The sequence below is a fragment of the Pristiophorus japonicus genome, chromosome 2 (genome assembly GCF_044704955.1).
Source record: "Pristiophorus japonicus isolate sPriJap1 chromosome 2, sPriJap1.hap1, whole genome shotgun sequence".
Lineage (NCBI taxonomy): Eukaryota > Metazoa > Chordata > Chondrichthyes > Pristiophoridae > Pristiophorus > Pristiophorus japonicus.
In genome coordinates this window covers 115,121,369-115,148,741 of record NC_091978.1, presented here as the reverse complement: position 1 = coordinate 115,148,741, position 27,373 = coordinate 115,121,369, and the positions used below count along the sequence as shown (strand labels likewise).

The 27,373-nt window shown below is 49.4% G+C and overlaps 1 protein-coding gene across 2 annotated transcripts in view; it reads left to right on the top strand.

The window, feature by feature from the left end:
- Positions 1-27,373, top strand: part of cspg4ba (chondroitin sulfate proteoglycan 4ba) — a 177,102-nt gene that overhangs the window by 144,293 nt on the left and 5,436 nt on the right. For both annotated transcript variants that reach the window (XM_070868753.1, XM_070868745.1), the window contains one exon: positions 15,612-15,789. In XM_070868753.1, the coding sequence (XP_070724854.1) occupies positions 15,612-15,789 (178 nt within the window). The remainder of the gene's footprint in view (positions 1-15,611; positions 15,790-27,373) is intronic.

Below are 27,373 nucleotides of genomic sequence, written 5' to 3'. Positions count from 1 at the left end.
GACTGGACAGGTTAGATGTGGGAAGAATGTTCCCGATGTTGGGGAAGTCCAGAACCAGAGGACATAGTCTTAGGATAAGGGATAAGCCATTTAGGACTGAGATGAGGAGGAACTTCTTCACTCAGAGAGTTGTTAACCTATGGAATTCCCTACCGCAGAGAGTTGTTGATGCCGGTTCATTGGATATATTCAAGACGGAGTTAGATATGGCCCTTGCGGCTAAAGGGACCAAGGGGTAGGGAAAAAAAACAGGAACGGGGTACTGAAGGAATGATCAGCCATGATCTTATTGAATGGTGGTGCAGGCTCGAAGGGCCAGATGGCCTACTCCTGCACCTATTTTCTCTGTTTCTATGTTTCCATGTTTTAAAGATCGTTCATAGGATGTGGGCTTCGCTGGCAAGGCCAGCATTTACTGCCCATCCCTAATTACCCTTGAGAAGATGGTGGTGAGCCGCCTTCTTGAACCGCTGCAGTCCATATGGTGAAGGTACTCCCACAGTGCTATTAGGGAGGGAGTTCCAGGATTTTTGACCCAACGACGATGAAGGAATGATGATATACTTCTAAGTCAGGATGGTGTGTAACTTGGAGAGGAACTTGCAGGTGATGGTGTTTCCATGCACCTGCTTCCCTTGTCCTTCTAGCTGGTAGAGGTTGCGGGTTTGGGAGGTGCTGCCGAAGAAGCCTTGGCAAGTTGCTGCAATGCACCTTGTAGATGGTACACACTGCAGCTACGATGCACCGGTGGTGGAGGGAGTGAATTCTTAATATATAAAGCAAATAATAGGATACAGCCCTTCAAAGTCAGAACTAAACAAGCCCAACATGAGAGGGGACGGTTTTGGATTTAGTTTTGGGGAATGAAGCTGGGCAGGTGGAAGGGGTATTAGTGGGAGGGCACTTGGGTGCCAGTGACCATAATTCAGTCAGATTGAGGGAGTGCAGCGAAGGTTCACCAGACTGACTTCCGGGATGGCAGGACTGACATATGAGAAGAGACTGGATCGACTGGGCCGGTATTCACTGGAGTTTAGAAGAATGAGAGGGGATCTCATAGAAACATGTAAAATTCTGACGGGACTGGACAGGTTAGATGCAGGAACAATGTTCCCGATGTTGGGGGAGTCTAGAATCAGGGGTCACAGTCTAAGGATAAGGGGTAATTCATTTTGGACCGAGATGAGGAGAAACTTCTTCAATCAGAGAGTTGTTAACCTCTGGAATTCTCTTCCGCAGAGAGTTGTTGATGCCAGTTCGTTAGATATATTCAAGAGGGAGTTGAATATGGCCCTTACGGCTAAAGGGATTAAGGAGTATGGAGAGAAAGCAGGAAAGGGGTACTGAGGTGAATGATCAGCAATGATCTTATTGAATAGTGGTGATGGCGCAAAGGGCTGAATGGCCTACTCCTGCACCTATTTTCTATGTTTTTATGATTCAAGTTAGTCATGGATAAGGGGAAGGATTGGCCTGGAATAAAAGTTCCAAATTGGGGAAAAGCTAACTTTGCTAAGTTGAGGAGTGATTTGGCCACAGTGGACTGGAAACAGCTACTTGTAGGTAAATCAATGTCGGAACAGTGGGAGGCATTCAAGGAGGAGAGCCGGAGGGCTTAGGCCAAACATGTATCCTTAAAGAAAAAGGGTGGGAATAATAATTCTAGAGCCCTCTGGATGTCTAGGGACTTACAGGGGAGGATAAAGAAAAAAAAGGAAGTTTATGTCACATACCGTCGGCTAATTACTGTAGAATCTTTGGAGGAATATAGAAAGTTCAGAGGTAAGAGCATGAAAAATTCTTGGCAAGTAAAATTAAGGAAAACCCAAAGATGTTCTACAAATTTATTAAGAGCAAGAGAATAACTAAAGAAAGGGTAGGGCCTATTAGAGACCATGAGGGTAATCTTTGTGTGGAGGCGGAAGATGTTGGTATGGTTCTTAATGAATACTTTGCATCAGTTTTTACAAGGGAAAGGGGCAATGCAGATACTGCTATCGAGGAGGTGTGTGAAATTCTGGATGAAATAAATATAATGAGAGAGGAGGTATTAAGGGGTTTAGCAGCTTTGAAAGTAGATAAGTCCCCAGGCCTGGATGAAATGCATCCCAGGCTGTTCAGTGAATAAAAGGGGAAATAGCAGAGGCCTTGACCATCATTTTCCAGTCCTCTTTAGATTTGGGCATGGTGCTGGAGGACTGGAGGACTTCTAATGTGGTGCTCTTGTTTAAGAAAGGAGAAAGGGATAGGCTGAGTAATTACAGGCCTGTCAGCCTAACCACAGTGGTGGGAAAATTATTGGAAAAAATCCTGAAAGACAGGATAAATCTACATTTAGAAAGGCAAGGATTAATTAGGGACAGTCAGCACAGATTTGTTAAGGTAAGATTGTGTTTGACTAACCTGATTGAATTTTTTGAGGAGGTAACCAGGTGGTCGATGAGGGTAGTGCCTACGATGTAGTGTATATGGACTTTAGCAAAGCTTTTGATAAGGTCCCACATTGTAGACTGATCACGAAGGTTAATGCCCATGGGATCCAGGGCAAAGTGGCAAGTTGGATCCAAAATTAGCTTAGGGGTAGGAAGCAAAGGGTAATGATTGATGGATGTTTTGTGACTGGAAGGATGTTTCCAGTGGGTTCCGCAGGGTTCAGTCCTGGGTCCCTTGCTTTTTGTGGTATACATCAATGATCTAGATTTGAATATAGGGATTATGATTAAGAAGTTGGCAGATGACACTAAAATTGGCTGTGTGGTTGATAATGAAGAGGAAAGTCATGGGCTGCAGGAGGATATCAATTTGCTGGTCAGGTGGGCAGAACAGTGGCAAATGGAATTTAATTTGGAGAAGTGTGAGGTAATGCACTTGGGGAGGGATAATAAGGAAAGGGTATACAAGGGTATATTAAATGGTAGGCCACTTAAAAGTGTAGATAAACAAAGGTACCTTGGGGTGCTTGTCTACAAATTCCTGAAAGTGGCAGGCCAGGTGGATAAGGTGGTTAAGAAGGCATACGGAATACTTGCCTTTATTGACCAAGGCATCGGATACAAGAGTAGGGAGGTTATGCTTAACTTGTAAAATACTCTGGTTAGGCCACAGCTGGAGTACTGCGTGCAGTTCTGGTCGCCGTATTATCGGAAGGAATTGATTGCACTAGAGAGGGTGCAGAGGAGATTTACTAGGATGCTGCCTGGAATGGAGAATCTTAGCTATGAGGACAGATTGGATAGGCTGGGTTTGTTCTCATTGGAACAGCGGAGGCTGAGAGGAGAACTCATTGAGGTATCTAAAATTTTGAGGGGCCTGGATATAGTGGATAGCAAGGGCCTATTTCCCTTGATGGAGGAGTCAATTACGAGGGGGCATAGTTTTAAGGTGGTTGGTGGAAGGTTCAGCGGGGAATTAAGGGGAGGCTTCTTCATGCAGAAGATTGTGGAGGTATGGAACTAACAGCCTGAATGGGTGGTAGAGGCAGAAACTCTCAACACATTTAAAAGGTATTTGGATGGGCACTTGAAGTGCCATAACCTGAAGGGTTACGCACCTTGAGCTGGTAAGTGGGATGAAACAGGATAACTGCTTGTTGGCTGGCACAGATATGATGGCAAGTACTTCAGGGAATCGAATACGGCCAGCGTAATCTCCTGGACTAGTTTCAATCGCCTGGATGGGCGGAGAGGAATTTTCCCAGATTTTTTTTCCCCAATTGACCTTAGTTTTTATCTTTTTTTGCCTCTCCCAGGAGATCACATGACTCCGGTTGGGGTGGAGTGTAGAATGTTAAGGTGCAGGGGATATCGCAGTTGTATGGAGGGTGGACTGGTTAGGTCGGATGCTCTTTACCTTTCTGCCATTGTTCATTGTTGTTGGGTTTATATATAACCTTCAGGGCTGCTGACCGAGGGCCGTGTGGCTCTTTGTCGGCCGGCGCGGACACGATGGGCCGAAATGGCCTCCTTCTGCGCTGTAAATTTCTATGTTTCTATGTTTCTATTAATACAGATTAATATTAGTGTAGGTAAAGTGAACTGATTTACTCAAGTTTATTCCAAATTTATACCTATGGTACTTTTAGATTCAATAACCCATTGTATTTTAAGGAAAAAAAGTTACTCAAATAGCAACCCTCTAGAATTGTATAAGTAAACATGGATGGATCAGATCCAAGTATATCACAGTATCGAATTTTTCACATTTGAGGTATAAGAGCTGAACAGCCTGATTATGCTCACTGGTAATATTCTCGCCTGAGTCCGTAGATCTTGGGTTCAAGACCTACTCCAGAGACTTGAGCACATAATCTAGGCCGACACTCCAGTAAGCAATGAGAGAGTACAGCACTGTCGGAGATGACATATTTCGGATGAGACATTAAGTCGGGGCCCCATCTGCCCTCTCAATCAGACATAAAAGATCCCATGACGCTATTCAAAGAAGAGTAGGGCATTTCTGCCAATGTCGTGGACAATATTTATCCATCAATCAAAATCATCAAAACAGATTATCTGATTACTTATGTCAATGCGGTTGGTGGGAGTTTGTTGTGCATATATTGCCTGCATTATATCAGTGACTACACTTCAAAATAATTTAATTTGCTGTTAAATGCAATGGGTGGGAAGTTAAAGTGTTAAAAAACTGAATCCCAACCAGAACGAGTCTCCAACCCACCACTTCCGGTTTTAATGGAGGGATGGGGGATGGGCAGCCAACCCGCTAATTAAATATTATAATGAGGCTGGCATGCTTCAGATTTAACCAATTTTTACATTTAACTCTGGCTGATCAGGTTTCGCAGGGCTCGGGAAACCTGACAGCTAATTAAAGGTGAGGACTATTGGATCCAGAACTCCTGGATCCAGCGTCACTGCCTAACATACCCCCCACGATCGGAAACCTCCACAAGGCCTCCAAACTCCCTTTCCAACCCTTAGATTTCCAGCCCATGAGTGCTCCAATTGCCTTCCCGGCCTCGCTCCCCACCGATCATTCTCCAGGCCCCTCGATGTTCTCTTCCTCCCACCCCGATCCCTTGATGCCAACCCTGTTCTCTGCCTTCACACACCCCGATCCCTCAATGCTGGCCCGGTTCTCTCCCTCTCAGCCCCCCGATTCCTTGATTGTTATGTATGTAAACCTCAGCAATGTGTAAGACTTGCCACCAGGGGGCAGACCTGTGGGAGACCTAAGGGTCACCTGTGCACCTTGGGCAAGCAGGTATAAAAGGCAATCTACCATGCTGCTTCCTCACTCTGGAGTTACAATAAAGAGACCAAGGTCACAACAGTTTGAGCTTAAGATGTACAATCTTCTGGAGTTATTCTAAACGTAACATTTGGCAACGAACAACAGATCACGAACTTTCACGCAGTCGTGGCTGCTGTTGGTATTCTTGAGAGATTTGTTGAGGCTGATGATTGGGAAGCCTTCGTTGAGCGTCTTGACCGGTACTTCGTGGCCAACGAGCTGGAAAAGGAAGAAACCGCGGTCAAGTACAGGGCGATTCTCCTCATCATTTGCGGGTCCACGATATATGGCCTCATCAAAAATCTGCTAGCACCGACGAAACCAGTGAAGAAGACATATGAAGAGTTGTGCACGCTCGTTCGGGAACACCTCAAGCCGAAGGAGAGCATCTTGATGGCCAGGTATCGCTTTTATACACACCACCGCTCCGAGGGTCAGGACGTGGCGAGCTATGTTGCCGACCTAAGACACCTTGCAGGACCGTGCGTATTTGCTGAATTTTTGGGGGAAGTGTTGCGGGACTTTTTCTGCTTGGAATCGGCCACGAGGTCATTCTTCGCAAATTCCTATCTGCCGAATCCCTAGATCTGAGCAAGGCCATCATGATAGTCCAGGCTTTTATGTCCACGAACGATAACACTAAACAGATATCATTGCAGTATCGAAGCTCACTGGCAAGTACTGTGCATAAAATAACGCCTTCAGCAGGCAGAACTGTACATGGCAGGGCCTACACGCCTGCAGAGGCCAGACCTAGGATGACTCAGAGCCCACCGTGGGGCGTGAATGCGAATCCATTAGCACCATGTTGGCACTGCGGGGGTAATCATCGGGCTCATCAATGTCGATTCAAGCACTACAAGTGCAAGGGTTGTGGAACAATGGGACACCTCCAGCGAACGTGCAGATGTGCTGCGACTCACCACGTGGCAGAGTCGGCAGAAGATAACCGATCCGGCTTGGATCACGCTGAATGAGCAGGAGAGGCAACTCAACCCGAGGCTGAACAGGAAGTATATGGGATAAACACCTTCATCACCAAAAGCCCTCCAAAAATGTTAAAAGTTAAACTTAACGGCACTCCAGTCTCCATGGAATGGGACACAGGGGCGAGTCAATCAATTATGAGCCAGAAGGCATTCGAGAGGCTGTGGGGCGACAGAGCACAACGACCCAAGCTGATCCCGATTCAGGCAAAGCTGCGCACCTACACCAATGAACTGATAACCAGTTATTGGTAGCGCGGACATAAGAGTATCCCATGAGGGAGCAGTGCATGATTTACCACTGTGGATTGTTTCAGGTGATGGGCCAACGCTGCTTGGTTGAAGGTGGATGGGGAAGATTCGATGGAACTGGGAAGACCTCTGTGTACCTTCTCCGGCGAACGACGTCTCCCTTGCTCAAAGGCTGAGCATGCCCCCACCTTCAGCTGAACCAGGCATCAAAGTGCAGATCCCCGAGGCACAGGCCGCTCTTCACGACCTCGAGGAGGTAAAGATCAACCGAGCAGTAGTACAGATGCGGTACCCACCACCCAAAGCCGACGACCTCTTCGCGATGATGGAAGAGGCTCCAGGTCGACCAAGCAGAATGGGACTCCGGCCGAAACGATCCGAATGTATCTTCCTGACGCCAGAGGCAAAATCCCTGGAGAGGAAGATCGTGGCAGTAGGCATCACAGACACAGACAAGAGTGCGTCCAGACCACAGGACGAGAGTGCGTCCAGACCGGGACGAGAGTGCATCCAGACCACGGGATGTTGCCGCAACGAAACAGAGGCATGTGTTGCCCTGCAAGGAAGACGACTGGGCTCAGGGCAAAGGTAAAGGGGCAGCCGCTGAGAAGGCCAGGAACCCACTACGTTCCAATAAGTTATTTGCATTATGTAACCCATGTGAGCGCCCATTCGTGGCAAATGATGTATTATCATATGGGGTCGGGGGTACCTTACAACAAGCCAAAGTAGCGGGCGAACACCAACCGGTCATATATGTATCTAATAAAGTACTTGTAGCAAGTGATGTGTTATCACACGGGGTCGGGCGTGTTGTACAACAAGCCAAAGTAGCGGGCAAACCCCAACCAGTTGTATATGTATCTAACAAAGTACTTGTAGCAAGTGATGTGTTATCACACAGGGTCGGGCGTGTTGTACAACAAGCCAAAGTAGCGGGCAAACCCCAACCAGTTGTACATGTATCCAATAAGTTATCCAAGGCAGTAGCCTGCGTTCACGTGACAAAAGAGACGTACCAAAGTGTGTCCCAATATTTGCTCAAGTTGCCAATCTCACAGTTTTTGAAGAGCAGAGGCACCATTATCAATGCTTTGTCTCGAATAGGTCTACCACTGTCTGTGCACTGTAACATGATCCGCCATGGGCCAGGCACTGAGAACTGCGCTTATGCCCTCAGTTGGCTACTGTTGCTGAACACCGGGGTGGAAACGGCGCAGCCCACAGACCTGCTCGTTGTTACGGAAGTGCTAGAAAGCGAGGGGTCAACCGTAACGGCTCCCCAGACTAGGACCTGGACCAACCAGGATCCCACGTTATTGCCTGCTAATGGCGAACCGCTAGACGGGATGTTGCAACTTATCCGTCGCAAAGACGTAATGCTCATCCCATCAGATGGGGGCAATCCTGCAACATTGCAAAGAAAGGCAGGGAGGCTACACACAGTCAGTGGTACGGGGCCTCCATACCATGGCCCAGAATCCACGGGACCACCCGGCCTCCCGCCACTACTGAAAGTCTCAAGGCCATATCTGCCATCCTTGGCTTGCTGGACCTTAGGGTCAGCGACAATAGTCCGGAGCGGGCAGCCAAATCATAAAACCGAGCACCACACGTGTCACGGTAGACTCCCCACAGACCCGGCTATCTCGGGTGCGACGCAATCACCGGACTGAATCACTCAGGACCGGGCCTTCGTATGCTATCAGCAGAGAATGCACTATGATTGTACGGCTCCTCCACGCGACATCAGAATAAATGACCATGATCATGGTCCCAGATGGGCTGCTAGCACTGTATTAGCCAAAGAGGGGAATGGAGTGTTTGTTGTGAAACGCAGAAAGCATTTGGACAAGACCAAGCTGCGAACTACAGATAACCAGGAACTACTGTGAAAGGACCTGGCCCCCAGCGACCCACTAACACAATCGACCTCGCTGTCAACCACGAGGATGAACCCATTATGCTCGACAGTCCAATCAGACCAGCCGTGCAGCAATGATCCGACCAACTCATCCATGCCAGGACTTCAACTCAGGCAATTGACCCGGCAACGCAGAGCGCCAGATCGCCTCAACTTTTAAATAATTTGTACATAAGACTTTGGGGGAGGGGAGTGATGTTATGTATGTAAACCTCACCAATGTGTAAGACTTGCCACCAGGAGGCACATCTATGGGAGACCTAAAGGTCACCTGTGCACCCTGGGCAAGCAGGTATAAAAGGCAATCTACCATGCTGCTTCCTCTAGAGTTACAATTCGGTTCGAAGGGCCGAATGGCCTACTCCTGCACCTGTTTTCTATTTTTTTCTATGTAAAGAGACCAAGGTCACAACAGTTTGAGCTTAAGATGTACAGTCTTGTGGAGTTATTCTCAACGTAACATTGATGCCGGTCCCCGCTGCTCTCGCCCTATCCACCGCCACCTCCCCAACCCCCCTGATGCTCGAATCCGGCCCCATTCGATCCCTACCTCCCTCCTTTTTACAATCTAGTTCCACAGGCCTATCCACCTGGAGCCAGTCAGCCTTTCCATTTGGCTGGCTGCAGATGGGAAACTGAGGTTTCAAATGCAAATCAGGCCCTACCATTACATTCAGCAGGACCTGCAGGAAACCCATCTCCTGCACCCACCCCCCACCCTTCCCCCTTGCTCCCAACCCATTTCCCGATTAAAATTCCAGCCATAATTTAATAAAACTTATCTAACTGCTCAAGCAGTACAGGCCAGAGACATGCAGACTACTGGTCTTGATGTTGAGGGCTTCATTTCAGTGTCTGTTCTTCATAGTACCAGAGAGGTATAGCTGGACTGTCAGCTTGCTACAAGATCATGACTGGAGAAATACCATAGGAGATGCTGGTGGTTAAAATAGACTTCTAGAGTTATGCCACGAGCAAAGGAACTGCTGCAGTTCCACATCGTTGTATGTCAATGCAGAAAACCTCCACAGTTAAAGCTCTCCACCACTTCTACTTCTGCTTTTGGAATGCTGCACTTTGAATTCACACTGAACAAGCTCCTCGCTGGAGTGGAACTAAACTATAGAACCAGTGGGAACCTGTTCAACCTTCGTCATCTTCAGGCTAGATTCAAGACCACCCCATCCTCTGTCGACGAACTACAGTACGCGGGCGATGCTTACGTCTGCACACATTCAGAGGCTGAACTCCAAGCCATCGTCAACATCTTCACCAAGTGGTACGAAAGCATGGGCCTTACATTAAGACAAAGGTCCTCCACCAAACTGACCCCACCACACAGCACTGCCCCCCCAGGCATCAAAATCCATGGCGCAGTCTTGAACAACATGGGCCACTTTCCATACCTCGACGGCCTATTATCAGCAAGGGCAGACATCGACGACAAGGTCCAACACCACCTCCAGTGCGCCAGCGCAGTCTTCAGGCACCTGAGGAAGAGAGTGTTCGAGGATCAGGCCCTCAAATCTGGCACCAAGCTTATGGTCTACAGGGCTGTAGTAATACCCGCCCTCCTGTATGGCTCAGAGACGTGGACCATATACGCAGACACCTCAAATCATTGGAGAAATACCATCAAGGATGTCTGCGCAAGATCCAGCAAATCCCCTGGGAGGACAGACGTACCAACGTCAGTGTTCTCGATCAGGCCAACATCCCCAACATCGAAGCACTGACCACACTCGACCAGCTCCGTTAGGCGGGCCACATTGTCCACATGCCCGACACAAGACTCCCAAAGCAAGCGCTCTACTCGGAACTCCTACACGGCAAGCGAGCCCCAGGAGGGCAAAGGAAATGTTTCAAGGACACCCTCAAAGCCTCCTTGATAAAGTGCAACATCCCCACTGACACCTGGGAATCCCTGGCCGAAGACCATCCCACGTGGAGGAAGAGAATCCGGGGAGGGCGCTGAGCACCTCGAGTTTCGTCGCTGAAAACATGCAGAAATCAAGCGCAGGCAGCGGAAAGAGCGTGCGGCAAACCAGACTCCCCACCCACCCTTTCCTTCAACGACTGTCTGTCTCACCTTGACAGAGACTGTAATTCCCATATTGGACTGTACAGTCACCCGAGAACTCAATTTTAGAGTGGAAGCAAGTCTTCCTCGATTTCGAGGGACTGCCTATGATAATGATGATGACTTTGAATTCTGATCACGTGCACGCAGAGGCTCAAATGCAGAGTTCACTATCACTTACTGAGCTATGGGTGTTGGAAAATAGTATCATAGAATAGAACAACACAGAAGGTGGCCATTCGGCCCATAGATTCTGCACTGGCTCTTTTGAAGAGCAATGCAGTTAGTCCTACTCTTTCCCCATATCCCTGCATTTGTTTATCTTTCAAGTACCTGTATTTAACCAATTCTCTTTTTAAGGCTACTATTGAATCAGGCAGTGCATTCCAAATCCTAACCACTCGTTGTTACCTCATGTCACCTCTGGCTATTTTTCCAATCACCTTAAATTTGTGCCCCCTTGTTATCGACTGTTCAGCCACTGGAAACAATTTCTCTTTATTTACTCCATCTAAATCCTTCATGATTTTAAACACCTCTTTCAAATCTCCTCAGCCTTCTCTGTTCCAAGGAGAACAACCCCAGTTTCTCTAGTCTACCCACGTAACTATTCTCGCATCCCTAGAACCATTGTAGTAAATCTTTTCTATACACTCTCCAAAGCCTTCCCATCCTTCCTGAAGTGTGCTGTTAAGAACTGGACACAATTCTCCAGCTGGGGACAAACTAGTGTTTTATATAGGTTTAACATAAGTTCCTGGCTTTTGTACTTAATGGGACCGAAATTGCCCCCTTTTTTAAGGCCCATTACCGCCTCACAGAGGGGCCTGTCTTTCATGTCCCGCCTGACGCCGACCCTTTTTGCGCCCCACGGGAGCAATTGCCCCACGGGGGCACAGTTGGTGCTGGTCAGTGCCCCCAACAGCGTCGCAGGGCGCAAAGCTGGTGGTGGCTGGGCGCTACGGCTGCCCTTAAAGGGGTGGGAGTACCGCCGCAGCCGCCATTTTGTTCTAATTGTCAGCCGACTCCTACTGCCGCCCCGATCCTGCCCCACTACCATCTCCAACAGCGCCCGAAAGCACTGCAAAGCATTTTTCATTTAAAGAGCCCAATTGCCCGCCTCTCACCGGGCAGGAATGTTTGAAATAATTCTAATTATCCGCCCGAAGCGGGGTGGAGGGTAATTTCCCCCCCCATGTCTCTGTTTATAAAGCCCAGGATCCCATATGCTTTATTAGCTGTTTTGTTAGCCTGTACTGACACCTTCAAAGATTTGTGCACAAGCACCCCCAGGTCTCTCTGTTCTTGCAGCCCTTTAAAATTGTACCATCTAGTATGTATGGTCTCTCCTCATTCTTCCTACCAAGATATGTCATCTTGCAATTTTCTGCATTGAATTTCATCTGCCATGTGTTTACCCATTCCATCAGTCTGTCTATGTCCTCTTGAAGTCTTTACTATCTTCCTCACTGTTTACTACACTCTCTGTTTTCTATCCGTTAGCCAATTCTGTATCCATGCTGCTAATGCCCCTTTTATCCCATGGGTTCAATTTTGTTAACAAGCCTAATATGTGGTACTTTATCAAACACCTTTTGAAAGTCCATATACACAACATCAACTGCACTGCCCTCATCCACCCTCTCTGTTACCTCGTCAAAAAACTCAATCAAGTTAGTCAGACATGATTTGCCCTAAACAAATCTGTGCTGTCTGTCCTTTATTAGTCCATGCGTGTCCAAGTGGCTGTTAATTTTCTCCCGGATTATTGTTTCTAAAACTTCCACGCCACCACCATTAAACTGACTGGCCTGTAATTGTCAGGTTTATCCTTCTCCCCTTTTTTGAACAAGGGTGTAACATTTGCAATCCTTTGGCACCACTCCTGTATCTAAGGAGGATTGGAAGACTGTGGCCAGTACCTCTGCAATTTCTCCCTTAGTTCCCTCAGCAACCTAGGATGCATCCCATCCTGACCGGATGACTTATCCACATATATTTATGCTATGGGAAATGTGTTTGACCACTTACATCACAATACAGCATTTCCATTTTTTTTTCTGTTCACCAGAAACCAACAGAGTCAAATTTTTACTACAGCCTTACCACACACAGAGAACTTTGGCTGTATCTTGTTATTTTACCTAATAAACACAAGATAGATTTTCCTGTACCAGCACTGTTCCGAAACGTTTGGGTGGAGTGAACTGGAAGTGCAGTGTGCCAGACTGTTGAACTTTGCATGTGATCTTCCTGAGGGCGCTCGTTTGAAAAGCACCAGGTGCATGTGGTAGCAGACTACACAATCAGTTGCAGGCCGGCAGCACAAAAAAGGCCTGTGTACCTCTGGAGTCATCTATACACTGCGTATAACAAAATCATAAACTTATTTTTAAGGAATGCATTTAAGTTTTCTTTGCATGTAAGGAGAGGAAATCTTTTGACAGGGATTTTTATTAACACATTCTAATTTGTTTGAAATCCTATATTGTCATATTTCTACCTACAGCTCATGATACAATGATTAACTAAAGAAGGGGGAAATCATTAAAATAGAAAAAAATCTGAGAGGATTTGGATCAAACACAAACACCTTTTAAATTCAAAATGAGATAAATTTAAGTAATCTTCAAACAAAAAACTGGCAGAGAATTGAGTCCAAGCAGCTAATTTATCTTAATTTAAACAGATGGTGATATAGAGAATTGAGATAAAGGAAAAGTTAAATGGATAAGCAAAATTAATTTAATCTAAAGTCAGTAATTAGCTCAGGAAGATGTATATCAAAACACATGACAACTATGTTTTACATCTGTTATATATTAAATTCACTACATGAGACACTGTGGTAACTTTGGGCCCAAGTTTCGAGCCGTGCCTAGAACGGCGCAGCCCCGACCTGGACGCCCGTTTTTCGCGCCACAAAGTGCGCCTAAAAAAAACTTCCAGATTCTCCAGTTCCTTGCTGGTCGTTTGCAGCTCGGCGCAGCGCAGCAGGAGCTGTAGGGGACGGAGCCAGGTCCCTGCGCTGAAAACAGTGCCGGGACCTTTGCACATACACGCTACAGTGGCCGCACATATGCAGTAGCTCCAGGCGCCCAAAACTGTGTGGGAGGGGCCCGAAACACGCAGCCCCTAGCCCTGGCCGAATGGCCTCACTGGGGCTGCGTGCATAAGGCTGCCTCCCACGCCCAGCTCCTGCTTCCTCCCGACCGGACCCAACCTGACTCCCGCTTCCACCCCCCCCCCCCCCCCCCACCGGACGCCCCCCCCCCCCGACCCGACCTACGCATCCCCCGCTCCCGACCTACCCCCCCCTCCGTTCCCGACCGCCCCCCCCTCCCCGACCAACCTCCGCTCTCGACCTCCCCCCCCCCCCCAACCTTCCCCCCCCCCTCCGATCCCGACCAAACTCCGCCCCCCCTCCGACCGATCTCCGCCCCCCCCCCCGACCGATCTCCAACCGACCGACCTCCCTCCCCTCTGCCCCGACCCGCGCTCCCCCCGACCCACGCTTCCGACTCCCCCGGACCCCGGACCCGACGCCACCTACCTGTCAATCTGGTAAGTCTAAGCTCGAAGTCTTGGGCCCGGCCGGGCCCGGCCCATTCAGCCTCCCTCTCCTTTCTTTCTCTCTCTCTCTCTCTCCCTTCTCTCTCTCTCTTCCCCCCTTCTCTCCCCCCTTCCCCTCCCTCACTTCTCTTCCTCCCTCCCTTCTCTCACCCCCCCTCCCTTCTCTCACCCCCCCTCCCTTCTCTCACCCCCCCTCCTCCCTCCCTTCTCTCCCCTCCTCCCTTCCCCCCTCCCCTCCCTCCCCTCCACCCCATCCTTTCTCAACCTCCTCCCCTTCCTCCCTTCTCACCCCCCCTCCCCCTCCCTCCCTTGTCACCCCCTCCCCCCCTTGTCACCCCCCCTCCCCCTCCCTCCCTTGTCACCCCCCTCTCCCCCACTACACCCCCTCTCCCCCACTCCACCATCCCTCCTTCCCCCCCCCTCCCCATCCTCCCCCTCCCCTCCACCCCTCGCTGTCAGAAACACAGACACTGACAGAGAGTGAGAGACACACACAGACAGACAGACAGACAGAGAGATAGAGACACTGACAGAGACATACTGGGGTGGGGTGGGGGGAGCATCCCAGCATGCTGTTGGAGGGCTCCCGGTGCTGCAGTCGGTAAGTAGAAAATGTTTTATTTATTGATTTAAAAAAATATATTTCTTATTAATTTTTTTTGATTGATTTATTGGTTGATTTATTGATGTTTTTATCATTTATTATTGATGATGGCTCTTTATTTGTAAAACTGAAGTGTTTAATGTTTGTAAATTTCCCTTTAAACCCCCTCCCCCCATTCCCTACGCCTGATTTTCTAAAGTGTAGACAAGGTTTTTTCGAGCGTACAAATATCTTCACTTACTCCATTTTAAGTTAGTTTGGAGTAAGTTTTCACTGTCGAAACTTTGAAAACAGGCGTAAGTGGCCGGACACGCCCCCTTTTGAAAAAAAAATTCTATTCCAAAGTGAAACTGTTCTAACTGACTAGAACTGGAGCAAACTAAATGCCGAGAATTTGAATTTCTAAGATACTCCGTTCTACACCAGTTGCTCCAAAAAATCAGAAGCAACTGAGGCCGAAACTTGGGCCCTATGTTCCTATGGGCAAACCCATTTTACAGTCTTTCGTACCAGTTATGCCTGTAGGTGGTGCAGTATTAGGAATTTTATCTCGGGTGTCACAGTTCGCTTGTCACACACTCACCCATCCAGCCATCCCACAGAGCAGAAGTGATTATTCCTTCCTCTTTTAAAATCCTAATAATGGTGCATTGTCTGTAAATTTGCTGAAACTTTAATAAGTAAATTTGTCTTTTAGGCATTGATCTCAACTCTCTTGCTAAATTTTTAATTGCAGATGAATGGGTAAAATGAGTTAATAAAACAGGTAAATGTATAATAGTAACATAGAAAATAAAGTAAAGACTGGCAGTTAGAAAGTCTATAAGTATCTAAATGTTATATGCTATATTATTACACTTTATATATTGACTCTTTCCAGTTATCAAAGTTAAGCCTATCCTTTGGATGTAGCCTTTTGGTTTGTATTGTTTCCTACAGGTGAATGAAGGTTTGATTGCATATGAGCACACACACACTGAGGCCATAGGCTGGAGTGCTGAAGATTCGTTTCAGTTTATTGTGTTCTCCCCGCCAGCCTCATTGGAACCTCAAGAGTTTCATATCACCATCTCATATGACAACGCTGAGCGATCCAGTCGTCTTCTTGCAAATACAGGTGAGATATTCAAAGTACATCTCCAGTGTATGAAAATACTAGAGCCTGTCAAACAGTATCAATATGACCTTTTTTTGCACTTTTTTGGAAATTTTGGCCCTGAATTTCCTCGCACGTAAACGAGATTTCTGCCGCACTTCGACCAAAGCTATGGTGACACAGCAGTAGAAAGTCTGAGAAAATTCAGGGCCAATTGTTTATAATTATTAGTAAGATAAAATGTTCATGAGTTGATACAGTGGGGGTGAAATCGGTCTTCTCTAGTCAAAATTGTGTGGGGTTGTAAAACAGGCTGCTGATTATTATCGCTAATTTTGCCCTACTGCAGAAGACCAATTTCACTCCCAGTTCCAGTAATAAGAAACTATTTAAAAAGAGGGATTTAAAACATTTCATGAATTATTTGTAGCTTTGATGAAGTACATTTGTTCAAATCAATGTAATTGGAGTGTTGTGGTTAAGATTGATTCCGCAATTGTTCAACTTCCGCTTACAATAAGCTATCAACATCTGAACAGGGGCAATCATCAAACACACGGGCAGTCATCAACACTATCCCTTTAAGACAGAATTTTCCTTGCTGTACAGCCCACCTGTGCTTAAAGCTTTGGGGCCTCACCTATTTTTCTCCTGTCATGTATCTCACACTACTGTATGTAACTGTATCTTACCATGCTATACATGACTGTAACTAGGGGCCCAAGTTTCCACATGATTTGCGCCTGATTTTTAGGAGCAACTGGTGGAGAACGGACTATCTTAGAAATCGCAATTCTCCACATTTTTTTTTCTGCAGTTCTAGTCAGGTAGAACAGTTCCACTTTGGAACAGAATTTTTTCTTCAAAAGGGGGCGTGTCCGGACACTGACGCCTGATTTGAAAGTTTCCACAGTGAAAACGTACTCCAAACTAAAGTAGAATGGAGCAAGTGAAGATTTTTGTAGAACTGAAAAAACCTGTTCTACACATTAAAAAATCAGGCGCAGGTTACAAATTAGGCGTCCAGAACGAGGTGGGGGGGGGAAGGGAGGGGGAAGGGAACTCATTAAATTCTACAATAAATCCTTATTTATACTTCTACAAATATTATACAAATAAATCCAACCTGAATAAACATTTATAAGCAAAGAAAAGATAAAATAAACCATCTTCCTACCTGTGTGAAAGTGCTTCAGACACGGAGAATGCTGCAGGCGTTCGTTCCCGTGGAGGGGGGGGGGGGAATTAAACAGTCGCTTCGTTCCCGGGGGGGGGGAATTAAACAGTCGCTTCGTTCCCGGGGGGGGGGGGGGGGAATTAAACAGTCGCTTCGTTCCCGGGGGGGGGGAATTAAACAGTCGCTTCGTTCCCGGGGGGGGGGGGGGGGGGGAATTAAACAGTCGCTTCGTTCCCGGGGGGGGAATTAAACAGCCGCTTCGTTCCCGTGGAGGGGGGGGGGATTAAACAGCCGCTTCGTTCCCGTGGAGGGGGGGGGAATTAAACAGTCGCTTCGTTCCCGTGGAGGGGGGGGGGGAATTAAACAGTCGCTTCGTTCCCGGGGGGGGGGAATTAAACAGTCGCTTCGTTCCCGGGGGGGGGGGGGGGGGAATTAAACAGTCGCTTCGTTCCCGGGGGGGGGGGGGGGGGAATTAAACAGCCGCTTCGTTCCCGGGGGGGGGGGGGGGGGGGGAATTAAACAGCCGCTTCGTTCCCGGGGGGGGGGGGAATTAAACAGTCGCTTCGTTCCCGTGGAGGGGGGGGGGGGGAATTAAACAGTCGCTTCGTTCCCGTGGAGGGGGGGGGAATTAAACAGTCGCTTCGTTCCCGGGGGGGGGGGGGGGGGGGGGGAATTAAACAGCCGCTTCGTTCCCGTGGAGGGGGGGGGGGGGGAATTAAACAGTCGCTTCGTTCCCGGGGGGGGGGGGGGGGGGGGGAATTAAACAGTCGCTTCGTTCCCGGGGGGGGAATTAAACAGCCGCTTCGTTCCCGTGGAGGGGGGGGGGGGGGAATTAAACAGTCGCTTCGTTCCCGGGGGGGGGGGGGGGAATTAAACAGTCGCTTCGTTCCCGGGGGGGGAATTAAACAGTCGCTTCGTTCCCGGGGGGGGAATTAAACAGTCGCTTCGTTCCCGTGGAGGGGGGGGGGAATTAAACAGTCGCTTCGTTCCCGTGGAGGGGGGGGGGAATTAAACAGTCGCTTCGTTCCCGTGGAGGGGGGGGGGAATTAAACAGTCGCTTCGTTCCCGTGGAGGGGGGGGGGGGGAATTAAACAGTCGCTTCGTTCCCGTGGAGGGGGGGGGGGGAATTAAACAGTCGCTTCGTTCCCGTGGAGGGGGGGGGGGGGAATTAAACAGCCGCTTCGTTCCCGGGGGGGGGGGGGGGGAATTAAACAGTCGCTTCGTTCCCGTGGAGGGGGGGGGGAATTAAACAGTCGCTTCGTTCCCGTGGAGGGGGGGGGGGGGAATTAAACAGTCGCTTCGTTCCCGTGGAGGGGGGGGGGGAATTAAACAGTCGCTTCGTTCCCGTGGAGGGGGGGGGGGAATTAAACAGTCGCTTCGTTCCTGCGGAGGGGGGGGGGGGAATTAAACAGTCGCTTCGTTCCCGTGGAGGGGGGGGGGGGAATTAAACAGTCGCTTCGTTCCCGTGGAGGGGGGGGGGGAATTAAACAGCCGCTTCGTTCCCGTGGGGGGGGGGGGGGGGGAATTAAACAGTCGCTTCGTTCCCGGGGGGGGGGGAATTAAACAGTCGCTTCGTTCCCGTGGAGGGGGGGGGGGGAATTAAACAGTCGCTTCGTTCCCGGGGGGGGAATTAAACAGTCGCTTCGTTCCCGGGGGGGGGGGGGGGAATTAAACAGTCGCTTCGTTCCCGGGGGGGGAATTAAACAGTCGCTTCGTTCCCGGGGGGGGGGGGGGGGGAATTAAACAGTCGCTTCGTTCCCGGGGGGGGGGGGGGGAATTAAACAGTCACTTCGTTCCCGTGGAGGGGGGGGGGGGAATTAAACAGTCGCTTCGTTCCCGGGGGGGGGGGGGGGAATTAAACAGTCGCTTCGTTCCCGTGGAGGGGGGGGGGGGAATTAAACAGTCGCTTCGTTCCCGGGGGGGGGGGGGGGAATTAAACAGTCGCTTCGTTCCCGTGGAGGGGGGGGGGGGAATTAAACAGTCGCTTCGTTCCCGTGGAGGGGGGGGGGGAATTAAACAGTCGCTTCGTTCCTGCGGAGGGGGGGGGGGGAATTAAACAGTCGCTTCGTTCCCGTGGAGGGGGGGGGGGGAATTAAACAGTCGCTTCGTTCCTGCGGAGGGGGGGGGGGGAATTAAACAGTCGCTTCGTTCCCGTGGAGGGGGGGGGGGGGGGAATTAAACAGTCGCTTCGTTCCTGTGGAGGGGGGGGGGGAATTAAACAGTCGCTTCGTTCCTGTGGAGGGGGGGGGGGGGAATTAAACAGTCGCTTCGTTCCCGTGGAGGGGAGGGGGGGGGGGAATTAAACAGTCGCTTCGTTCCCGTGGAGGGGGGGGGGAATTAAACAGTCGCTTCGTTCCTGTGGAGGGGGGGGGGAATTAAACAGTCGCTTCGTTCCTGTGGAGGGGGGGGGGAATTAAACAGTCGCTTCGTTCCTGTGGAGGGGGGGGGGGGAATTAAACAGTCGCTTCGTTCCTGTGGAGGGGGGGGGGAATTAAACAGCCGCTTCGTTCCCGTGGAGGGGGGGGGGGAATTAAACAGCCGCTTCGTTCCCGTGGAGGGGAGGGGGAATTAAACAGTCGCTTCGTTCCCGTGGAGGGGGGGGGGAATTAAACAGTCGCTTCGTTCCCGGGGGGGGGGGGGGAATTAAACAGTCGCTTCGTTCCCGTGGAGGGGGGGGGGAATTAAACAGTCGCTTCGTTCCCGTGGAGGGGGGGGGGAATTAAACAGTCGCTTCGTTCCTGTGGAGGGGGGGGGGAATTAAACAGTCGCTTCGTTCCCGTGGAGGGGGGGGGGGGAATTAAACAGTCGCTTCGTTCCCGTGGAGGGGGGGGGGGAATTAAACAGTCGCTTCGTTCCTGTGGAGGGGGGGGGGAATTAAACAGTCGCTTCGTTCCCGTGGAGGGGGGGGGGAATTAAACAGTCGCTTCGTTCCCGGGGGGGGAATTAAACAGTCGCTTCGTTCCCGTGGAGGGGGGGGGGGGGGAATTAAACAGCCGTTTTGTTCCCACGGGGGAGGGGGGGGGGGAAGGAAACAGCCGTTTTGTTCCCACGGGGGAGGGGGGAAGGAGACAGTGAGAAGGCTGCAAGTGCTAATGTGCTTTTATTTAAAAAAAATTCAAAAATTAAACAGCTACAAAGAACGACAAAAATAGCCGAGTGCCAATGTTTTTTCACACTGAACATACGCGAACGCTCCAACGCACATGCGCAGCGTTGCCGGAAGGAAAAAATTTAAAGAGTACCCGCCCTCTCCCACTTACAAAATCAGTGCGAGTGTAGGCTCCGCCCCCCTGGGCGCCGTGCCAGGCAGACAAGGAGCTGCAGAACGCTCCAGAATTGCGAGTTTTTTTTTAGGCGCCATTTTAGGCGCGAAAATCGGGCGCCCAGCTCGGAGGGGCGCCCGTTTTTTATCCTGTGGAAACTTGGGCCCCAAATATCACCTGTAACCACAAGCATGCTTTACCACCAGGGGTGCACATGCAGGAGACACTGCATACCTGTTCCACACAGGTATATAAAGGCAGGCCTCAGGCAAGTAGGGCACTTGAGAGCTGTGAAATAAAGGTGCAGGTCCAGAGTGACCTTGACTTCAGCATGTGCCTCGTGTAAGTCTGTACTGCAGGGTCAGGACTTTACAGTGGCGACGAGTTACGGGATTACAGAATCCACAGAATGGCAACCAACGGCTCAGATGAGAAATACAATGCTGGAGACAATTGGGAGGACTTTATAGAAAGGCTCCAGCAAAGCTTTGTAACCAAAGACTGGTTGGGCGACGATAAGGCAGACAAGAGAAGAGCCCATCTCTTGACCAGCTGTGGCTCGAAAACATACGCCTTAATGAAGGACCTGCTGGCACCCGAGAAACCAGCAAGCAAGTCATTTGAGGAGTTGAGCACACTGGTGAGAGACCACCTGAAGCAAGCGAGCAGCCTACACATGGCCAGACACAGGTTCTACAACTACAGACGCTGTGTGGGCCAGAGGATACCCGACTTTGTGGCGGAACTTCGGAGGCTGGCTAGTTTATGTGAGTTCTCCGATGAACTAAGGAGAGAAGTACTGAGAGACTTTTTTATTGAAGGAATAGGCCACGCAGGCATATTCCAAAAGCTTATAGTGACCAAGAACTTGACCCTAGAGGCAGCAGCACTGGTCACATAGACATTCTTGGCAGGAGAAGAAGAAACAAGGTTGATCTACACTGCGGGTACGACAACTAACGAAACATCGGAGCAAGGGGTTCACAGCGTGAAACGAGCCGCTAGCCTCACACACAGACAAAGGCAGAAGAGCAGGCCTTCAACAGCAGGCAGTGGCGCCAGAAGCCATCAAGGGCCACATGAACAGCCATTCACACCTCATCAACCCACAATGCGAGCAATCAACTACAGACTGAGAGAAGTTCAAGAGAGATCAGCCAGATGCAGCTCATCCTTCAGAAACAATGGAAGCGGTCTGTGCTGGAGATGTGGGGGAAGGCACTCATCAAGGGGGTGTCGATTTCAGCATGCTGTTTGCAGAAACTGCAACTATACAGGGCATCTGGCTCGCATGTGCAGAAAAACAGCAGTTCGGCTGGTATACGAATCGGAAGGGTCAGAAAGCGGACCAGAAGACGGTGGGGACAGTACCCGGGACACCGAGGTACAGTGGGTCAACACAATCAATGTCCACTGTTCTTACAACAAGACGTCTCCAATAATGATGAGGGTCCTACTCCTCGGGATACCCGTGAACATGGAGCTGGATACGGGAGCTAGTCAATCTCTCATGAGTGTCCAACAATTTGAACAGCTGTGGCCGCACAAAAGCAACAGACCAAAACACACAAGGATCGACACGAAACTAAGGACCTATACTAAATAAATCGTCCCAGTCCTTGGCAGCGCCATGTTTTCAGTCACACACAAAGGGACGGTGAACCGACTTCCACTGTGGATTGTCCCCGGAGATCTCCCAGCACTGTTGGGGAGAAGCTGGCTGGCAAAACTAAATTGGAAATGGGATGATGTTCACACCATGTTGTCAGAGGAATGGACCTCCTGCTCAATAGTTCTAAGTCGTTTTGAACATCTCTTTCAGCCAGGTGTGGGCACCTTCAAAGAGGCTAAAGTTAAAATCTACATCACACAGGATGCCAGACCAGTCCATCACAAGGCTAGAGCTGTGCCTTATGTGATAAGGGAAAAGATTGAACACGAACTGGACAGGCTTCTGCGGGAAGGCATTATCTCACCCGTGGAATTTAGCGACTGGGCAAGCCCCATCGTCCCCGTCATGAAGCCTGATGGATCCGTACGAATCTATGGGGATTACAAGTCTACCATAAACAGAGTCTCCCTACAGGACCAATACCCGCTACCCAGAGCGGAGGACCTATTTGCCACATTGGCTGGAGGAAATCTTTTCTCGAAACTAGATCTCACATCTGCGTATATGACGCAAGAACTGACCGAAGAGTCTAAGCTACTCACCACCATCAACACACATCGAGGCCTTTTTATGTACAATCGATGCCCATTCGGCATCAGGTCAGCAGCTGCTATATTCCAGCGCAACATGGAGAGTCTGCTCAAGTCCATCCCGGGGACGGTTGTGTTTCAAGATGACATACTCATCACGGGCAGGGACACCGACTCCCATCTCCGCAATTTGGAGGAAGTACTAAGTCGATTGGATCGGGTAGGCCTAAGAGTTAAGAAATCCAAGTGTCTGTTTTTCGCGCCCGAGGTTGAATTTTTGGGCAGAAGGATTGCCGCTGATGGAATCCGCCCAACAGAATCCAAAACCGAAGCAATTCGTCTGGCACCCAGGCCCCGGAATGTCTCGGAACTGCGCGCCTTTCTCGGGCTACTCAATTACTTTGGGAACTTTATGCAGAACTTGAGCACGCTGCTAGAGCCTCTCCACGTGCTACTCAGAAAGGGGTGCGATTGGTTTTGGGGGGACGCCCAGGAACGCGCCTTCAATAAGGCACGCAACCTTCAATGTTCCAACAGTGTTTTAGCCTTTTTTGACCCAGGTAAAAAGCTAGTTCTTACATGTGATGCGTCAGCGTACGGGGTCGGGTGCGTTTTACAGCATGTCAATGATGCGGGTAAATTACAACCCGTTGCTTATGCCTCCAGGTCACTTTCGCGGGCAGAGTGTGGGTACGGTATGGTTGAGAAGGAGGCGCTCGCGTGCTTGTACGGTGTCAAAAAGATGCTACAATACCTTTTCGGGGCCAAGTTCGCGTTAGAAACCGACCACAAACCCCTCATGTCCCTGCTATTCGAGTGCAAGGCAATAAACGGCAACGCCTCGGCGCGAATTCAACGGTGGGCACTCATGCTGGCGTCTTACGACTACACAATACGGCACAGACAACTGTGCCGACGCGCTTAGCAGGCTACCCCTGGCGACCACGGAAGGGTCCGACGAACAGGACTGTGAGATGGTCATGGCAATCAATGCCTTTGAATCCACAGGTTCGCCCATGACGGCTCGCCAAATCAGAGCCTGGACGACCAGCGGCCCCACGTTATCCTTAGTCAAAAAATGTGTTTTAACTGGTGACTGGGCAGAGGCCCGCGATGCCTGCCCCGAGGAGATCAAATCTTTCCATCGGCGCATGGATGAACTATCACTACAGGCAGACTGCCTGATGTGGGGCAGCCGAGTAGTTATGTCCTTGCGAGGCAGAGAGGCGTTTGTCCGGGAGCTCCATCACGAGCACCCGGGATCGTCCTTATGAAGGCCATAGCCAGATCCCACGTCTGGTGGCCTGGCATTGACGCGGACTTGGAGCTCTGCGTCCAGCGGTGCACCTTTTGTGCCCAACTCAGTAATGTCCCCAGGGAGGTCCCCCTAAGCTCCTGGCCCTGGCCCACCAAACCGTGGTCGCGGGTGCATGAAGACAATGCGGGCCCATTCATCGGCAAAATGTTCCTCGTAGTCATCGATGCATTTTCAAAGTGGATCGAGTGCACCATTTTAAACTCGAGCACCACCTCCACCACTGTGGAGAGCCTTAGAACCATGTTTGCAACGCACGGAATTCCTGACGTATTGGTCAGTGATAATGGTCCGTACTTCACCAGCGCAGAATTTCAAGATTTTATAGTTGACCACGGCATAAATCACGTTACGATGGCACCATTCAAGCCGGCCTCCAATGGCCAGGCAGAGCGAGCAGTGCAAATCGTTAAATAAGGCATGCTAAAATTCCAAGGTCCCATGCTGCAGAGCCACCTGTCACGACTGCTGGCATACAGATCTCGTCCGCATTCGTTGACTGGGGTTCCCCCCACGCAACTATTGATGAAACGGACCTTAAAGACTCGGCTCTCGTTAATCCTCGCAGACACGCATGAAATCGTTGAGGCAAAGCGCCGTAAGCTAACTGAGTAACATGACCAAAATTCGAGGGGGAGGTGGAATGAGATAGGGGACAAAGTGTTTGTGCTAAACTATGGTAGGGGTCCCAAATGGCTTGCAGGGACAGTAACAGGCAAGGAAGGAAACAGGCTACTGGTTGTACAAATGGACAGTGGCCAAACCTGCCGGAGCATGTAGACTAAGTCAAAAGTAGATTCACCAACAACACTGCAGAACCAGAGGCAGACTACAATGTGGAACTCACACCACACCTGGTGGACAGACAGAGGGAACAACCTGAGGAAAGGGCAGTCTCAACAGACAGCCCAGGCGAGATACCAGCAATCATACTGAACAAAACAGACAGCCCAGGCGAGATACCAGCAATCACACCGAAAGAAAAACAGGCACCAAGGCAAACAACTGAACCACAACTAAGACGCTCCACGCGAGAGCGTAGACCACCTGAGAGACTGAATCTATAAAGACAATAAGACCTTGGGGGAGGGTGATGTCATGTATCTCACATTACTGTATATAACTGTATCTTACCATGCTATACATGACTGTAACTAGATATGACCTGTAACCACAAGCATGCTTTACCACAAGGGGTGCACTTGCAGGAGACACCGCATACCTGTTCCACACAGGTATATAAAGGCAGGCAAGTGTGGCACTCGAGAGCTGTGAAATAAAGGTGCAGGTCCAGAGAGTGACCTTGACTTCAGCATGTGCCTCGTGTAAGTCTGTACTGCAGGGTCAGGACTTTACATCTCCCATCATTGGTCGCAGTTCTATTGTTACACATGGGATGGATTGAAGGGAAAATCTCATGTTTTACACACACTGCTTTACAGTTCATACATCAAAAGGGAAAGACAAGTGTAGGTGAAACAAAGTCTTAGTTCAAAGTTCTCTCCCATTTTATGTGAGAAAATTACGCTCTTACCTATAATTACTTTATTGCTTTTAAAGAAACATAAATTTTTGCACTGATATGACGACCAGTCTTTCACCTTCCTAGGCTATTCTACAGATATAAATGATGAGAAATGTCCCAGAGCGGCACTATGCATCACAGAAATAATCTTTTATAATCTAACAGTTTTCTGTTAAACAATACGCAGATCATTCAAACAAATAACTTCCCATCTGTGATTTGCGTATTTGTACTTCCCCCTGCACCCTCTTCTTTTCCAACCCTATTAAAATACTCGCTTCAGTTCTGATGAGGTTATAACAGATGTCGGCTAACATGCTGTTTATTTCCAGCATTTTCTGTTTATTTCTTAGATTTCAGTATCATTTCAGTCAACAGCAAGAAATGCAACCCTACAACTTATTAACAAAAGGCTGCAATTGATTTTGTCTCTCTGTTGGCTTCTCTCATTTAAAGGAAAACATTATTTGTTTAGATGATGTGACAAATTAGTTCCTATTGAGCAGGCAGTAAAAATGCTATGGGTAAAAATTAGGAATAGAAAGGGTGCAAGACTTTGGTGGGAATTGTTTTCGACCTCCAGATAGCAGTGATAAAGTTGTGTGATACATAAACGCGAAAACAGAGTGGTTATAATGGAAGACTTTAATTTTCATATAGATAGGGGGAAGCAGAACAGCTCAAGTCCCAAAGGCAGTGAATTTATTGTGTATATGGGACAATATGTTCTCTGAAATAAAAACAGAAAATGCTGGAAATACTCGGCATGTCAGGCAGCATCTGTAGAGAGAGAAACAGAGTTAACGCTTCAAGCCGATGACCCTTTGTCAGAACTGGAAAAAGTTAGAGACATAACAGGTTTTAAGCAAGTGTAGGGGCAGGGAAAAGGACAGGGGAGGAAAGAACAAAAAGGAAGGTCTGTAATAGGTTGTTTTCACTATTCCCACTGACCTCCCCTTCTCTAACCCCGAACGATCAGTCCTCAGCAAAGGCCTCAGCTTCATCCCCTTACACCCCCATCTCAATGAATTTCCAATCCCTCTACACCTCCATCCCCCACCAGGACAGGCTGAGAGCATCTCCTTCTTGCTTGAACAGGCGCCAACCAGTCCCCATCCACCACCACCATCCTCCGCCTGGCTGAACTTGTTCTCACATTGTTCTCCTTTGACTCCACTCACAAGGGAGTGAAGGGTTATGGGGAGCGGGCAGGGAAGTGGAGCTGAGCTCAGGATCAGATCAGTCATGATCTTATTAAATGGCGGAGCAGGCACGAGGGGCCAATGGCCTACTCCTGCTCCTGTATCTTATGCTCCTCCAAATTAAAGGTGTTGCTGTAGGAACCCACATGTGTCCTAATTATGCGTGCCTTTTCGTGGGCTATGTGGAACATTCTTTGTTCCAGTCCTACTCAGGTTCCCTCCCTCATCTGTTTTTCCGGTACATTGATGACTGTATCAGTGTATTTCCTGCTCTTGCCCTGAACTAGAAAATTTCATTCACTTTGCTTCCAATTTCCACCCTTCCCTCACCTTCACATCATCCATCTCCGACTTCTCTGTCTCCATTTCTGGGGATAGGCTATCGACAAACATTCACCAAAAGCCCACTGACTCCCACAGCTACCTGGACTACATCTCCTCCCACCCCATTTCCTGTAAGGACTCTATTCCATTCTCCCAGTTTCTCCATCTCCGTTGCATCAGTTCTGACGATGCCACCTTCCATACTAGTGCTTCCGATATGCCTTCCTTTTTTCTCAGCCAAGGATTCCCTTCCACCGTGGCTGACATGGCTCTTGACTGTGTCCATTCTATTTCCCGCACTTCTGCTCTCACTCCCTCCCCCCCAAAACCACGATAGGGTTCCCCATGTCTTCACCTTTCACTCCATCAGCCTCCTCATTCAATGGATCACCCTCCACCATTTCCGCCACCTCCAGCGTGATCCCACTAAACACATCTTCCCCTTTCCTCCCCTTTCAGCATTCCAAATAGACCACTCCCTTTGTGACATCCTGGGCTACTCCTCAATCACCCCTAGCACCTCCTCCCCTTCCAATGACACCTTCCTGTGCAAGCACATGAGATGCAACACCTGCCCTCTTACCTCCTCCCTTCCCA